At 38.4% G+C, this 16,976-nt stretch overlaps 1 protein-coding gene across 5 annotated transcripts in view; it reads left to right on the top strand.

Moving 5' to 3' along the window:
- The window catches only part of col5a3a (collagen, type V, alpha 3a), a 60,537-nt gene extending 47,046 nt beyond the window's left edge, over window positions 1-13,491 (top strand). For all 5 annotated transcript variants that reach the window (XM_055035373.1, XM_055035376.1, XM_055035375.1 and 2 more), the window contains 20 exons: window positions 2,901-2,954; window positions 4,246-4,299; window positions 4,378-4,431; window positions 4,548-4,655; window positions 4,757-4,810; window positions 4,899-4,952; window positions 6,053-6,106; window positions 6,213-6,266; window positions 6,368-6,475; window positions 6,568-6,621; window positions 6,748-6,801; window positions 6,889-6,996; window positions 7,077-7,130; window positions 7,429-7,464; window positions 7,903-7,956; window positions 8,053-8,353; window positions 8,457-8,569; window positions 8,650-8,718; window positions 9,603-9,836; window positions 10,059-13,491. In XM_055035373.1, the coding sequence (XP_054891348.1) occupies window positions 2,901-2,954; window positions 4,246-4,299; window positions 4,378-4,431; window positions 4,548-4,655; window positions 4,757-4,810; window positions 4,899-4,952; window positions 6,053-6,106; window positions 6,213-6,266; window positions 6,368-6,475; window positions 6,568-6,621; window positions 6,748-6,801; window positions 6,889-6,996; window positions 7,077-7,130; window positions 7,429-7,464; window positions 7,903-7,956; window positions 8,053-8,353; window positions 8,457-8,569; window positions 8,650-8,718; window positions 9,603-9,836; window positions 10,059-10,205 (1,818 nt within the window). In that variant the 3' untranslated portion in view covers window positions 10,206-13,491. The remainder of the gene's footprint in view (window positions 1-2,900; window positions 2,955-4,245; window positions 4,300-4,377; window positions 4,432-4,547; window positions 4,656-4,756; window positions 4,811-4,898; window positions 4,953-6,052; window positions 6,107-6,212; window positions 6,267-6,367; window positions 6,476-6,567; window positions 6,622-6,747; window positions 6,802-6,888; window positions 6,997-7,076; window positions 7,131-7,428; window positions 7,465-7,902; window positions 7,957-8,052; window positions 8,354-8,456; window positions 8,570-8,649; window positions 8,719-9,602; window positions 9,837-10,058) is intronic.
- Window positions 13,492-16,976: the final 3,485 nt, after the last annotated feature.

Here is a 16,976-nt window from a genome sequence, read left to right as displayed (position 1 = left end):
CAGCTGTTCTTATCATTTTAACTCAAACCTATGGATGTCGCACAGAAACTGGTGTTTTCAATATTTGTTTCTCAAATGTGTCACCATACATTGTTCTTCGTGCTGTTTTTATATAGTATAACATTACTGATTCTACTTTGTTAAATTTATTGTCATATGTAGTGTTGCACAAATTTGTTAGTGGGCCAGAGAGGGGATCGGAGCTACTCATTTTACATTTGTTTATTTCTAATGGGGGAACTGGTACCCATGCAAATATGCAAGAAACAAAATTACCTCCTTGAATGAATCAAATTTGTATGCGGAGTTTCCAATGTGTTCAAATACTATTACTCAGCTTTGTTTTCCCTTTGCTTCAGACCAGTGAGCTTAAAATAGTTTTGGTAATTTTGGGATGCCAGGGCTCATGACGAGAGTACATAATAGTAAGCTATATCCAGGCACAACGCAAATGTGCTTACTTTGTTTCTTAAAAACACTTTCCTACAGTTTTCAGCATGAACATAAACCACCTTCCCGAAGAACCCAAAAATTACCTCACTAAGCCATAAAGGGTTGGGTTTCTAAAGCTGTCAGTTTAGTTTTTTGCTGGGTTATTTTTGTGGTTTGGTTGCTTCACATCTATGCTGTTCAGAGTCTTTCTGTTGGACCTGATGAATATCATTTTTTTCCTCCTTTGAGTACTGTTACCTTTAGATTCCCCACCACTGACTCTTAGTTGTTTTGGTTAATTTCTGACTCCTGTTTCTGGTCCTACTACCCCTGCTCAATTAAAAAAAAATTGTTCATATATTTTTATTTTTTTATTATTTTTACTCCAAGACATTTTCTTTCCTTCCAGACATCCAGGAATCACCTTTGGATAAAGTTTTGCTGCATAGCTTTCTGTCAGATTTCTATTGTCTTTTGAGATATCCACCAGTTCTTCTCTCTTTTTAATGCCAGTCAAACCAGTCTTCCCTATTCTTCTTTTCACTCTGTTTCACCCCTTTTTGGTTTTTTTCTGAATATCCAAGGTCATCTTGTTTCATTTGTTTCCAACTATGTTGCAAATCATGACACTCCTCCTAACATGCAGCACAAGTTTTTATAATTGTGCTGCAGTCAGTTTCAGCTTTGTGTGAACTACATGTTGTACCTGGCCAATCCACCTAATCTTATTAAACTTTGATTAGTTACAGCCATTAAGTTAATTAGGAACAGCTGCGCTGTTTGTGTTGCCGGGTGTCAAACTCTGATGACTGTCATTAACATCGGCTTCCTTCAATCCCAAGTGGTTTCTAACTGTAGGAATGAGTTTGTACTGAGTCTCATTATTTTCAAGCTACTTTTCAGATATATTTAAAGATAAGTTTATCTGGGCTTTACATTTCGATTGGTAAACTGAGGCAACTGCGCAGAAATTAGGAGGAAATGTGTCCTCTTTGCCTCAAGCTTTTATACTTCTTCTCCAGTCCAATAGCTTCGGTAATGTGGAGCGTTCCATCTAAATTGGTGTTTTCCTTTAGAAAACACCTTGGTGAGAGAAGATAATTAGATTTTTCTGTGACAAAAATAAACATAGGTGTAACTAATAAAGCTAATTATTCCTCAGATTCCGGTAATAATTACTGTAAGCGAAAGCAAGATGCCAACATATGCAGAGACAAATGGAGGGACTGGAGCAGGGATTTATCACAATCACTGCCCAACAGAATCGTTAACAAATAAATGATTCTTAACTAAGAGCAATAGTCATTAAAACTCAGTTCTTCTCTGACTCATTTTGTGTCTTGCAATCTGTTTTTCGTATCTCAGCGCTGGTTATATTCTCCAAAAAATATCAGAATAGTAATCAAGGTTTACTTGAAAGAATTAGCTTTACATTTACAGTTTCAATCAGTCTGTTTTCAACAGCAAAAGTCCACTACATCAAGTGGAAAAAAAAAAAAAATGAATCAAAAGAGTGAACGTGGTGGCTCAGCGTGCAAAAGGAAAAGCATAAAAGAGAAAAGCAGTGGCAGAAAGGAGCATTGGAGTGGAAGGAAGAGGCGGGGCGCTCATTGTGAGCAGGAAGACAGTGTGACAGCTGCTAATCAGATTAGCCTCAGCCTTGCCCATCTAATGAGCATCCTCCTTTGTGACAGTCATCTTGCAACGCTGTCAGCCATGAACACACGCTCAACAAGATTCTCTATAGCTTGCCTTCTCCGCAGTCAGATTAGGGAGGGAATGCATTAAAATGGAACCAAAACAAGAGAGAGAGAGATGGAAGAGAGGGGAGATGCTGAGGACTCAGTGGGGAAGTTTTATTCATGTGTCACTGTTGCGGATCACAGAGTTCTCCCCATAACGCTGAAATGTTTCTGTGCCAGAAGGATATGTGTTTCCTTCAGTCCCACATGGTCTCTCCCTGGGCAGATTGTCTGTCTCTCTGTTTCAGAGTCTTCATAACGCAAGGTTCCCTAAAAGACTTGAGAGTGATTCAGAGCACAGCTCAACATCAACTCAACTAAAACTGAAGCCAGGACTGTTAAGATTAATTGCTTGGTGCTCTCTTAAGCTGCACAGACAAGTCAAATCACAAGCTCTCCCTGGCTGAGAGAATGTGCTCGAGCATATTGCGGGCGAGAGGTTTCTTATTAATAAGTGAGAATAAGAGAGAGGCAGTGGGAGGCGAAATGGGAAAGAGTCAGAGCTTTTGTCATTTTGAGGGTAATGACCTGTCTGGACGTCTTCATCATGTCAGTACGATGATAATCAGAGATACTGGGGCCATTGCATAAGCAATCTAGCGATGGCTGACATCTAACTCTTATTTAATTTAGGATTTAATTTAGGAGGCACCAGCTCACATTCACTTTGTACCGCTGAATGTTTTATGTGATCCACATAAAAATGTTTCTTTTCTTTCTTGTCAGGGGCCTCCAGGACAGCATGGCCCAAGAGGCCCTCCGGGGCCCTCTGGAGCTGAGGTATCGTTTCTAAAAACATATCTACGTTAGAATTAGGCCATTTGCTAGATTTCAGGAAGAACACACTGAAAAGAATATTGTTCTTCTCAGGATTTATTTTAGTTCCTATTAGCATGCTTTTTCTTCCTTGCTGGTAAAATGTTTTTTTTTCTCTTCATAACATCCACAAAAACATCCAAGTGGAGCATATGTAGATAATTTGTATTCAATTAGATGAATCAGTAAATGCAACAAAAAGCTCCGTCTCATTAGGTAATGCAATCAACATAATCAACATCACTGTATATTCAATCTGGCCTGTTCATGATACATAAGTGTGCATATTTTTGCATATTTTGTCATATTTGGGTTGTGCATTCTGTTTAAAACACAACTCTATGGAGTTTGAAAATATGACCTTGTCCTTTTTAATTTGCTGTGTAAAAATTTTAAAAGATGGCACAGTATTTTAACATTTTTTGTGTTAGAAATTGGTTTTGAGATCCTGTTCTCTTAAACAATGGACGGGTAGGCCTCGTTCAAAAGGCTGTTTTATCATAATGTCGATGCAGTTGCGCTTATTTTCATCCTTTCCTGTCTTCTAAGCACGTCTTTAGACATGCTTTCCACGGCCTTTGAAAGTTTCATGATTAAAAAGTATTAGAATGTTATCTCTGTGAAAGTTATATTTATGCCTCCATGAATCATTAAGAGGCATTAGGCTATTATCCTGGAGAGGCAGTTATATTTACCTCTAGTAAAGGCTGTCCCTCTGCAGTCTCTTATATTGCTCAATTATTTAGCAGTCAGCTGCGGAGAGCTGTGAGACTCACGCTACTGCTTTATCACAAGGAACATGGACACGCAGCACTCCAGAGATAGTTCAATCTATAAATAGATTGATACAGAAACGATAGGAAAGAATGAGATAGAGACCGATTTAAGGAAAGCCGGTAGCAGCAGGGGTTCAGTGGCTCTGCATGGTTGCCTCTGCCTGACAGAAACTTCACTCAGTCATGCATGTACATGCAGAAACAAAAAAACAAACTAAAAAAAAAAAAAACATGAAGAAAAGAATGTGACTAGAAACTTTTTGATTTAAACATAATTTGCAGAAAATTCTAAAGCGGCAACTAGCTTTCTTTCCTTTCTTTGTGTATTGTCTTTTTTTTCTGTTCCAGTTTCTGCACTGAGAGCAAAGATGCTGACAAGCAAAGAAAAAAATACAGCAGAATCACATTTTCTGAAATCAAATGAATATTTAAAACCCAACCTTGTTTTAGTTCAAGCTTTTCTTTTTCATGACACGCAGGGCCCACCTGGTTTGCCTGGAGGAGTCGGTCAACCAGGTCTTGTTGGAGAGAAGGTCAGCAAACCCCTGACCTGTTCTATTTTCTACATGCTGTAAGCTATGTTTTGTAGTTAAATGTTCTTTCTTCATCAGGGTGAGGATGGGGAAGCAGGCGACCCAGGGTTGGTTGGGGAGCCGGGCCCTCCAGTGAGTGACTGTGCTTTCATTTTCTCTTTTTTTTAATTATTGCTCAGAAACTAAAACTTTAATTGAATTTTGATTTTTCAAAACTACTTTCAACATTGAAATGGTTTTCTTTGCAGGGGGTTAAAGGAAATGCTGGTGAGAAGGGAGATGCTGGTCCTTCTGGTGCAGCAGGGCCACCAGGACCCAGAGGAACAGCTGGAGAAGATGGACCTAAAGGCAACCTGGTAATGAGCGGATGCATTATTTCCTTACAGTTGTTATAATCAGCCACTTGGTCTTTAAATGTGAGTCAAGACGTTTTTCATTCAACGTTTTTTGCCTCTAGGGTCCTCTTGGATTTCCTGGAGATTCTGGTCCACCAGGTGAACCAGGAGTCAATGTAAGAGTTAATATTTTAGTTCATCTGTTGATAATGTTATGAATTCTATTATTGATGCTGATGTAATTCTATTATTTTTGTCTTTCAGGGGGTTGATGGCTCAGCTGGACCTAAAGGGGACAACGGGGAAATTGGAAAAACAGTAAGGAGTCATCTTAGCAACATTTTAATTGTTTCTCTATTAAAGCTCTTAGATGTCTAGAGGTAAATTTCAACTATGTAACCTCGAACACTTTTCTCATGGAACTAAATTTCTACTTACTCAGGCTGATTTTTTTCCTCTGTGCGATCCAAAACTGAGCCAATTCATTAAATTATGCATGCTGACAGTGAGATGGCCACCCCTCCTAGTGTTGGAGTGCTACTGAGTGTGTGGGAGAGAGGCTCCCATCATTAAAATAAAAGCCATGATTTTCAAACACAAAACCTTTTTTTTCTATGACTCCATAGCAACTACTACACTTTTCAACTCATATAAATACACTTCAGATTTTATGGGAAGTACAAAGTTACTTCCAACACAGACTTTTGTATTCTCTTGTTTTTAGAGCAGAGGCAGAGCTGCAGACGGAATTGCAGCCATGATTTGTGATTATTTCACAGCGTTTACTCTATGAAGCAGAATTAAAGTCACTCCACAGTCAGAGGGCGTTCGTGACATTAATACGTTTTAATTAAAGCCTCTGCAACATATCACAAAAAAGGACTGACATCTACAAATACATCTGTTTCTTGTGCTTGTTTAACTGTGAACAATCATACAAGGTTGTGACTGTTTCAACATCGTCACTGCGAAACACTTAAACAACTACCAGTCTTGACCAGTGTTTACTGCCTCCACCTTAAATTTAATGAAAATTGTTAGAGCAAATTGTATGATGCATTTAGTCGTAAGCACTTGCAAAACACTAAATGTCATGATGAATAAACAGTAAACTGTAAAGTTGTGATTACAAAAAAGCAACCAAAACACATGAACTGTAAATGAGTTTAGAGTGTGAGATGACTGAAACGAATGCCGGAAATATCCAAACAACAGGAAAGGTTCAGCTCCCATCATAAACCTGCAGTTTTGTGTAAAATGCTGCTTCCCATCAGTGCCATCTCCGGGAGTAGATTTCTTCTTAATTGCAGCTCAAGGGAAAATCTGTTGCAAAGTGAAAATATTAGAACGTTTTCCCTTCAACTGTTGCTACATAAAGTAGGTGGTTCTGTTTTTTTGATTTCTCCTGTTTCATGCAGGGACCGCCAGGAGCCTCTGGAGAGCCTGGCCCTTCTGGGCCACCTGGTCGGAGGGTGAGATTTATTTATTGAGGCTATATATGCCTGTATTTACGTTATGTGCTTATTCATAGCCAATACTTTCAATCACTGTCCCAATCACATTCATTATCTCTGCCAGGGTCATGTTGGTGCAGCAGGAAAAGAGGGAAAACAAGGCATGAAAGGAGTCAAAGTAAGGAAAATAATGTGAAGCTCTGACTATAAGCTCCACTTTTTATTTATAATCTTTCTTCATCGCTTACTTTTGTGTCTCTCTGTGCTTTTGCTCCCCAGGGAGCCACAGGAACTCTGGGTCCAGTTGGAAAGACCGGGCCAGTGGGACCCCAAGGCCATCCAGGAAGGCCCGGTCCAGAAGGCCTTCGAGGCATTCCGGGTCCTGCGGTTAGTATGAATGGACCGCAGAAGCCAAAAATATTGCTGCGCTATTTCTATCTCACCATGCTCACTTTCACCCCCATGTTGCCGTTTTAAAGGGCGAACAAGGTTTAAATGGACCACCAGGACAGACTGGACCGCCCGGACCAATAGTAAGAGGAATGAACATATTATCAAATGAGACAGAAGATTTTTCCATTGCGATGCTCATTGTTAAATAAAGCCATACAGAATTTACAGCACAGTTTCAACCGGCCAACTCTCCCATTCAATTTTAGGGTCCGCCAGGATTACCGGGATTAAAAGGAGATCCCGGAAGAAAAGGAGAGAAAGTAAGTGCATAGTTATTAACGGTTGGAGCTATGTGCTCTAATCGGACCCCAGAGAATATTCATGATAAAGTTTGTCACTGTTTGCAGGGCCACGGAGGGTTGATTGGTTTAATCGGCCCTCCTGGAGAGGCTGGTGAGAAAGGTGACAGGGGCCTGCCAGGGAGTCAAGGTTTGCAAGGGTCCAAAGGAGATGGGGTAAGTGATAACCTGTCACACTATGATGCACCAGGGGAACATAGTGCCCAACAACTAAATATTATTGCTTTTACTCCTAGGGCGTGGTCGGCCCATCTGGTCCAATCGGCCCCCCGGGTTTACCCGGATTGTCTGTGAGTGGCTTCACTTGAACAAGTTCTTGCTCTGCTTCATAACTGAATGAATAATTATTCTGCTTCTCAACGTACTGACAGAAAGGATACATTACCTTTCAGATTTGGTTCTTTGTTGAATACATTTCTGACAATGAGTGAAAAGGAAAAAGAAATAGCTGTCAGGTTGATATTTTGCAGCGCTAGAATGATTCAATATGTCAAAACTTTATAGTTTAAATTTTTCTTAAGTAATTAAGAAAAATTAATTAATTGTGCTTGTTTTTAATGATTAGTTATTCATTACCTCAACTCGCAGGGTGCAGCTGGTGAGAAGGGATCCAAGGGGGAGATGGTAAGTATTGTAATCTGTCTTATTTATGTGATCGCACCTCTTGTCTGAAAGCAGCTGCTGGGTCCATATGCGGGGGACAAAGGAGAAAGTACAATTTGTTGGCCTAAATGTCCTATGCTTCCTAATCACTGCACACTTCTGTGTTTAGAGTTTATCTTTGAAACAAAAAGAAAACATACTGTACAGCTTTGATTTTTTTTTTCTATTGGAGCTTTTTAATAGGATTTGAGTCTGGTGTGATATTGCTGACAAAAAAAGAAACGCGTATTCTGACAGTGTTGTCACAGCTTTGACCTCTGAGTCCTGATGCACACAGCTGGAAAATCCTATAAGCAGCAGCCATACAGTATCTGCCCGGATAAATTCGGGATTTAGACAAAAGGTGTGAGAAAGTCCTGGGGTGAAGTGAGTCGACCCAGTCTGTTGTCTTTATTCCAGGGTTTTGTTGGTCCCAGAGGAGATCGAGGGCCTGCTGGTCCTCCAGGACCCCCAGTGAGTACTGGATGATCCACTCCATGGTTTGCTGATTTCATCCTTTTTCATTCTCTTTCACCACTTTTTTTAAAAAATATTTTTTCCAACCATCAGGGACCCCCTGCAACATTTGTTCAACCACTGCCAATTCACGAAGGGAGAAGGAAAAGACGAAGGCACTCAGACGAGGCAGGAGGAGCAGCGGCGTTGACGGGGGAGGATGTCCGTTTCAACACTGAGGGATTCTTCCAGGGAGATCAGCCTCTGGAAGATGTAGAGGGAATGGAAGAGGTCTTTGCTACCCTCTCTTCCATGAAGAATGATGTGGAACTCATGAGAAAACCTCTGGGGACATTTGAAAGCCCTGCCAGGACCTGCAAAGAGCTCATGATGGTTCAATCGAACTACAAAGATGGTCAGAATATAAATAGTCTTATCTGACACGAATCTGAAGAACAGCGTTTCTTCAAAAATTTTATGCTTTTTGTTTGTGATTGTCTCCAAATTTGCCTCTTTAGGGGAGTACTGGATAGATCCTAATCAGGGCTGTCACAGAGACTCTATGAAGGTCTTCTGTAACTTTACAGCCTTTGGAGAGACCTGTCTCCACCCCGACAAAAAGATTGGGATGGTGAGCCTTCAGTCTTTTTCAAAGAACTGAAAAAATGTATCACTTGATCCTAAAACTTTAACAAACCTCTCTGAACCCAGGTCAAATTGTCCTCATGGAACAAGGAGAAACCAGGAAGTTGGTTTAGTCAATACAGGAGGGGAAAACAGGTAAAATAACTATACAAACAAAATCAATCAGTAATCAATATTAAATAAATGTGGCATATTTAAAAAAAATACCAGTGTTTTCAGGTTATCATTTGAAGCTTTTTAATTGATATCTGTGCATAAATATGATTGTGAAGGCCTATGAAGACTAATTTATTTCTCATTGTCATTTCTTGAATTCATATAAAATGGATGCCTTTAATTAGGTAAAATCATTTTTGCTGCTTCTTTTACAAATATATAAACTAATATTGATAGATATGTTAGTGTTCCAAGAGTAAAGCAGCACATTATATCAGGAATTTATTTCTGCCAGAGTTAGCGCACACAATATTAATATCGGAAAGAATTGCTTGAACTGCAATAAAAAAAATGGTTAATTCAGTAATTAGCAAGCATTCCAGATCCCAATGCATAATAAATTTGATGGTACAAAGAAACTTTATTGTGAAGGACAGAGATCGCTGGTTGACAGTGATTGCTACAAAATGTTAAGAGTACCATAGTATTTTTGCTTGTTCAGTGATAAACATTCACTTGACTAACCCTGTCCTAAAAAGCAAAGTCTTTTTTTTATTTTTTAATGTAAGCAACTTTTATCAAACTTCTGACAATGTCAAGTCATTTTAGAAACAGTTGTATTTTGGCAGCATTTGATTTAAGCTGTGAGAATAATTCAGACAAATACGCAGTACAGCTGTTCCCCATTGACGAGCGTTCATGGCTTCTCATGAGCAGCTGCTTGGAGGTTTTTGTGATCTAATTTTTGGGAAAAAAGCTGTTTTGTGTTTGTTTGTACTGCTTTATTATTAAAATGAATCAAGCATGCTTTTCATTTGTCCTCCAGTTCAGCACACTAATGCTTGTGTCTGTGTGCCATTCAGTTTTCCTACATTGACAGTGATGGGAACCCCGTGCATGTAGTTCAGCTGACCTTCCTTAAGCTGCTAAGTGCCACAGCCAGGCAGAGCTTCACCTATACCTGTCAGAATTCAGCTGGCTGGTTTGACAGCGCCTCCCGCTCCTACCAGCATGCTCTCCGCTTCCGGGGCAGCAACGGCGAGGAGCTGACACAAGCCAAGAGCCCCTTCATCGCAACAGTGCACGATGGATGCCAGGTCAGTGCTGGCATGTATTAGAGAAAAAGACAGGCTGTACAAAGTGGAATTAGCATTAATTAGTGTAATGTGCATGTCGACAGTGTTGCTGTTGTCAGCTGGATTGAATACATTTGTGACCATCAAATCCCTAACCTAATTAGTGATTCAAGCTAAAGGGGGACTGGTTAGTGAAATTAACCCAAGCGGATTCTAATAATTATTTCCATTTTTCTTCTCCAGTCTCGCAAAGGCCAGGAAAGGACTATTTTAGAGATCGTCTCCCCCTCTGCAGAGCTGCTCCCCATTATAGATGTTGCTCCAGCAGACTTTGGCAGCAACAGCCAGAAGTTTGGATTCCAAGTTGGACAAGTCTGCTTCAACGGCTAAACCCATCGACAGCCACATACACAAAAGACCTTCACAGTATGATTTCTAAAAAACAAACAAACAAACAAAAAAACCTGAGCTGGCCACACAGTGTCAAGTTTTTTTTGTGGGATTCTGGTATATTATTTAAGACTCGGCAACATTTTTTGTAATATTTTTATGAATTTCTAACAGTATGAAAAATAGCAAGAAATAATATGCAACAGTGAGGACAAAAGGGAATTATTGCATTTAAAAATATTTAATATCTTTAAAATCTTTTCTTGTGGGCTATAAATGACTCTCTGGATTTAGAAGGACTACTCTGCTGCACAAAACAGAAGCAGTAGCGGTCATAAACAACAAGAATGTGTGCAGTAAGGGTCTTTTTTTTTTTTTTTACTGCAGCATGAGACAGTTAGTTTGGATTTTTCAAATAAATGATCTACCCGTCTACTAGCTTCTTGCAAAATCCAAGACTGAATAAATCTGAATTGCAATACTCATCTGCATGTTTGCATTTCTCAATAATGACAATTGTAAAGCAGTTGTGAAGCAGCAGAGCATATTAATTCCACACCAGCACTGTAATTAAATTTCTATGTGCAGAGATGATAAATTGTCCTTTTTACCCTTTAACTGCAGTTTGCTCAGTGAATTACCATGTTGTGTATTCATTAGGTGCAGTGAGCTATTGAACCCGACACTTACTTGACCGAATAAGGCTGTTTTCCTTTATGGACTGCTTCCCTCCATAGCCTTCCTAATAGGGGTTTTGAGTCTGTCGTGTTTCTGCCGATCAGAGCTTTGTGTGAGCAACATTCATTTAGCAGAGATAAATAATCACTTAGGATGAAAATACATTAACAGACAAACTAAGAGCATGTTGATTATAATGTTCTCTAGTCTAAACTGGAAAGCTATACACCAAGAAACATTTTATGCATCTTTTGCTAACATAACCTATTTGTCATTGCCTAACTCAGTTCTTTCTTTTCTCTTATTCACATGCTGAATTTTGGACAGACAGAATTGTTATTCAGGCACAATTTGCTCTTCTGTGGTGCTACAGATAATTCTGTTATTTTTGTGTAACGATGTTTGTGCGTCTCTGTGGGCACGATTATAGGACTGGAGAATGAGAGGTTATTGTTCCTTCAGCAGCACAAGACACTCAAACAGGGCTGGGACTACGGATTTCCGTTTTATTTGCACATCTTCTGGCTGATTGTGTCATTTTCACACAGCTAGCGAAAAGATACTAAAGAGTTCGGAGCAACATGGTCGATTGCTCTTAAGGGGAAAATTCACTCTTCGGGCAATTTTTGATATTCCAGGGATTTTCAGAGCAAAACCTAGTATTTTTAAACAACAATCACTATCAACTAAAACTTATAGAATATAAAAACATGATGTGATTTGGAAACTACCACATTTTAATTGTCACTGTAACGGACAATGGCTCTCAAAGATTTGACATTTGTCTTGAAATATCAATTTTTTTTGATGTCAGAAATGAGACTGTTATAAATGAACTATTTCCTTCTAATGTAACATTTATCCTGTGCTTTGAATTTTAAGAACAAGCAAATCAATTTGAAGGGGAAAATATAAATGTGCACCTGGTTGTATAAGCGATGGAAAAGCTGTTTGTGCTGTTGCCTTGCAGCAGAAAAACTGCTGGCCTTTCTGAACGGAGTTTGCATATTCTTGTCATTCGTGTGTGGGTTCCCTCCATGCTCTCTGGCTTCCTGCCACAAGCCCAAAATATTCAGGTGTAGGTAAAGAAAGTGAAGATATCTCTTGTATATAGCACTCTTTGGTCACTCCACATGTTTATGCTCAAAAATTTCTATAGACTCTGGTGAGAACATCCACAGCTTCATTTTCTCCATATGACGGTTATTCTTTATCATTTGGAAATATGCTGAGCTGCATATTCGTGCAGTTGGAAGCACAGTTACATGGCAGCAAGAAGGTCCTGGGTGTGAAGCCTGGGCTTTTTCTGCTTGGAGTTTGCATGTTGTCCCTAGTCTGAACTGAAAGAGTGGATTCTCCAGCTTCCTCCCACACCAGCTCCCCACCACTCTGTAAGGGTTCCAGACAATGGATGTAACCCATTGTCTGTTACAATGGACACTTGTAACAGACTATGGATTACAATTGTCCTTTACAATTCATCATCCTAATAGCATAATTGCCTAAGTGCTATTTTTTAAAATGGGACTTAGGCAATTGTGTTATTAGGCTGACAGAGTGTGATCCACTTGGCATCACAATAAATGATGCCAAAAAATGACTTTTCCCTTCTTTCTCAACTATCTAGTAGAAACCAACCACTAGCAAAATCCTCAGATTTATCGAAAGATAATAAGTTGTCATATTTTCCATCAGATCATTTCATCAAATCATTTTTTTTTCATTTGTTTCAAAGAAAAGACCGTCTTTAATCATATTTATCTGGAGGAGTAAGAAATTTTGTCTCTTCTAAAACATTTTTTTACATTCTTCTCCTTATTGATACCATTTACAATGACATCATTTTGATCCTTTGAAGCTTGTTCACAAACTATAGTTTTAACTTAAGGATTAAAATAATTAAATGGAAACAAAATCTTTTCCAAACATTTTATCTGTTTCTCATTTTTGTCAGACTCACTGTAATTGATAACAGCTGTTAACTCACGAAGACCGACTCCTGAAATTGAATGAAATGCTCAGTTGAGTATTCGCTTAATAGTGTGGAACAACGTTTGATCAGCTTTTCCATTTTTTCTTATATTTTTTCCCCTTTGTAATTGTACAGGATACATGTTACAGTACATTAAAAGACAATTAAACGGTTGATCAAAGTCTCATTTTTTACATTTCCAAACTCTAGTGTATTTGCATTTTAAGAGCTACTGTGATTCAAAGACTCTTGTTTCTACATTCTGAATTATATATTGTTCTTTGGACTGGCAAACAGAGCGGTGAGATAATGTAGAAATGACACACAGCATGCCTGTAACTTACATTTTTATAGCGAATTTTATCTGAAGCAAGTGAAATTTCTCAGTGCTTAACTACCTCCTCTAACTCAAACAGAGTGCTTAAACAGCATGTGTAATTATACTACTCCATCCTGCTGTTATATTTCTTTGATGGCGTTTGTGCAGTACAGTTGTTTTCCCCCACCTCTCCCTGTCAAGCACTGCCCCTCTTGTGTATAGTGTTCATTGTATTAAATTTATAAACTGTACAGTTCTTCCTTGGACTTTCGAGCCAACAGCCTGTTGCCTACAATAAAATGTATTTTTCAAAAGTTGATGTGCAAATAAGTCTTCAAGATTTTCTTCTGTTTTCTTTTTTTGTTGTTTTTTTTTTTGTTTATCAAATAACCGCAGAGCAAGCCTGGGAAAAAAACAAAAATCGTCCAGTCAGTCAGAATCTGACTGCTTGCAATTTGTTGCAATGGTGTAGTTCTTCATTACCAATGAGCTCTGGAACATTCACTCAACAAGCTGCAATCAGAAACCCCACACAATCGATGTAATGAAGTCTGATTTGCTCCCCAGTTCATTTATTTCAATTAGCTTTGTTTCAGTCCTCAAGAGGAAAGGCGGTAAGAAGACAGATGGAAGGGACGTATTTGAAGATGAATGGTGAGAACAAACAGCCATGTCTGTAATGAAATGACTGAAGATAAGAAATGCTTTTGTGGCCTTGCCAGTGAAATTAGAAAGAGCTTTTAAGACTAGAGATCCTCATTTGAAGCCGACAAAAACACTTTGTCAGTCTCTTGCCAGTGCACAACACATGCATGTTTACATGCACACAAGCGCAGGCTTTGCTCTCTTGCCCCCAAATCCTGGCACAAGTCAAAGCTTTCATGTCCTTTAAGAACCATTGTTCAAGGTTAGAATCAATGTCAAAGTAAAGGTTACCATGTTTTCTTTCTTGTTTTCACTCTCTTTGACTAAATTGAATTTAACTAGACTAAGCTCTTGGCCAGGAAAGGTCATCTGTTTCCACCACCGTTGAATAATAACAGCAGAAGCACAGAATGAATGGCAGTACGGTATTTCAACAATGCAATGCCCTTTTTTCTTATTCGAAAATATTGCTCCACCTCTCCTGTGACACTGCGGATTGAAAGTTTACAAATATATATTGTGTGGGAAATTCCCTGCCCAGATCTGTGCAGTGATATGTTCAATTATTTCAGAGAGCTGTAAAACTGTAATGAACTTACAATTAAGCTTTGCATTTTAAACACGTGCAGCCTGTGAAGTAAGAGGAGCCCTTCATCTCTCTGATCTGACGGTTCATTTCCATAAAAGCTTTGAGGGGCACTGTGAAATTGCTCTAATATGAGTAAATAAGCTTTTTGGACAAACACTTACTAGATACACAACATAAAGACGGAAAACTCTCCATGAATAAAGAGATTGATCATTACTCAATCTGTCCTAAAACAAGTGAAAGTGTTGTAGTAGTTGATTTGTTATTATTTTTGTTGTTGGTTCTGTTCAAAGTTATTTTAAATATATATATATATATATATATATATATATATATATATATATATATATATATTATATATATATCTACCCCTTTCAGATCAGTTTCAAATCAAACATATCTCAGTGTCAGACAATGCTGAAGAAATACAAGCCATGTGAGGCCAGTGATACTTGAAAGGCACTTTTGACATTTACATTGACAAATAACTTATGGACATGTAATCCAAAAGCAATTGTGTTTGAGAAATGAAATGTCATGGACATAAATAATATATTTTACCGAAGATTACAACTCTTTAGGGATCAAGAATAAGCAAGAATAAATATTCAAGACGCCTAATATGGCCTTGTAAAGATAAATGTTCCAATGTTCCCATTTACAACTGTGGAAAGAAGGCCAAGCAGAAACAGTGATGCATACCAAACACAAGACTGAGATACAAATCTTACTTCTGCCTAATACATCGCGTCTAACATTTTCGCAGAACATAAACTTACATACACATCTGAAATGTTTCCAGAGTCAAGTATTGATTAAAATGTTGCTCATATAAATCAGAATCTAACTCACCAGCACCAGAAGTTTTGTTGTCGTTAATCTCTCTTAGCACATTATTTAGCTAATCTGTACTGACAAGAACACAATCTAGAAAAAGACACACTGTGTATAGTAAATGTGTAATCATTTTGATTTATTCCTTTTTCTCTTTTAAGATGTGAAGAAGATATAAAATTTATAATCACGAGGTAATAGACCTTTTCTCGGCAACCGGAAGCTGTATCTGAAAGGGCTGCGGCACTTCCTGTTTTGGTGACTGTAATTCAAGTATCCTGAAAATGGCTCTCCTCCTCCGGTCCTTTTCATCGTCCTTACGTAATTTTCCAGCCCTTTCTTTCGCTGATGCAGAGGAAATCGCAGCGGCTAATTCATCCACCAACAAACGTGTGAAAGGATACAAGTTCTTCCACAAAAAATATCTCCACCGCTATAAGGTAAGAAAAGACGTAGCTTAGCGAGCTGACCGCTAGCTACAATATATGATCTACACAAACATCGTAATGAAGCTTAACTTAGTTTGCTAAATTACGTGGAATATTAGGGACAAATATAATTTAAACTTTTCAATTATATTTTGATTACATTCTGAAATGTATTTGCCAGTACAGTTTGTGAAAAACAGCATGCTAGAACTTAGTTATGAGATACTAAGTCCTTGACGCTTGATGTTGAAACTGTGCTTTACTCATGCATGCCTGTAGTGTCCAATATTGTCGAGGGACAGGTAGTTGTCAGTCAGAGTTAGATGCTTCAGATCCATGAAAAAAATGAGGAACCGCATAAGCTGCAGGTTTGAAACAGTCAAGCCGCTTGGCTCTTGTTCGGTAGTTCGAGTTCCTGATCATATGTGACAGATGAAGAACTTCCACGTACGACTTCTGGACAACTCAGAGCTTTTTCTAACATCTTCCTGTTCAGAGGGGACTATTTGTTTTCTGTTTTTGTTGCGGTTGCAACATAGTCTGTGTTTTTTTTCTGCTGTTGTTGAAGCTTACCTTCAAACTAGAATCTATTGTTTAAAGCTAAACATGCCATATGTATTGATGTATATATGTGTTACTAAAACAGTTTTCTATTTTACATATCACTGGGTGTTGGAAAAGAAAAGGCTGAATTACTGGATTATTCTGTAGCTGTGCAGCTGGTAAAGGTCTTTGCAATCATGTAGTTGCACTTCTTTACCAGACTGCACACTACTCCCAACTCCAGCTGCCAACTGTTCCTCCTGCACAAGTGATTTACAAAGATGGCACAGACCAAGAACACAGGTAAGAAAAAGAGTAGAACACATTGTCCTATGGGATGTGATATATAAATATACTAGATATACTAATTATATACATTGCATATACTGTCATACACATATGATCTTAAAATAACAGTACTATAGTTATGTACACAATTTATTCCTCCTTTGATTATGTCACACTGCCATTTACGTTCCTTTCCCACCTGTATTTATAATCGCCATATAAAATTTGTTGTAATCTCAATATTACTTGTGTCAAATATAATTTCTCTCATAGTTTGTTTGGAATATTTCTTTTTGTAGGCAATGAAAAAAAAAACAGGCTCAACTGCTATCAATTAATTTATTTGCAAGTTGGGTAAAAATCTAAACTGCCAAATCAGTCCCATTGTGTCCTAACAAATTACTCACTCATCCATTTATTTGTTCTTTAGTTTGACATCTTTCTGTGTATTTCTTGTAAGGGGATACATCCTGAA

The sequence above is a fragment of the Poeciliopsis prolifica genome, unplaced genomic scaffold (assembly GCF_027474105.1).
Source record: "Poeciliopsis prolifica strain line A6 unplaced genomic scaffold, Auburn_PproV2 SCAFFOLD010, whole genome shotgun sequence".
Lineage (NCBI taxonomy): Eukaryota > Metazoa > Chordata > Actinopteri > Cyprinodontiformes > Poeciliidae > Poeciliopsis > Poeciliopsis prolifica.
This window is presented reverse-complemented; position numbering and strand designations above follow the sequence as displayed.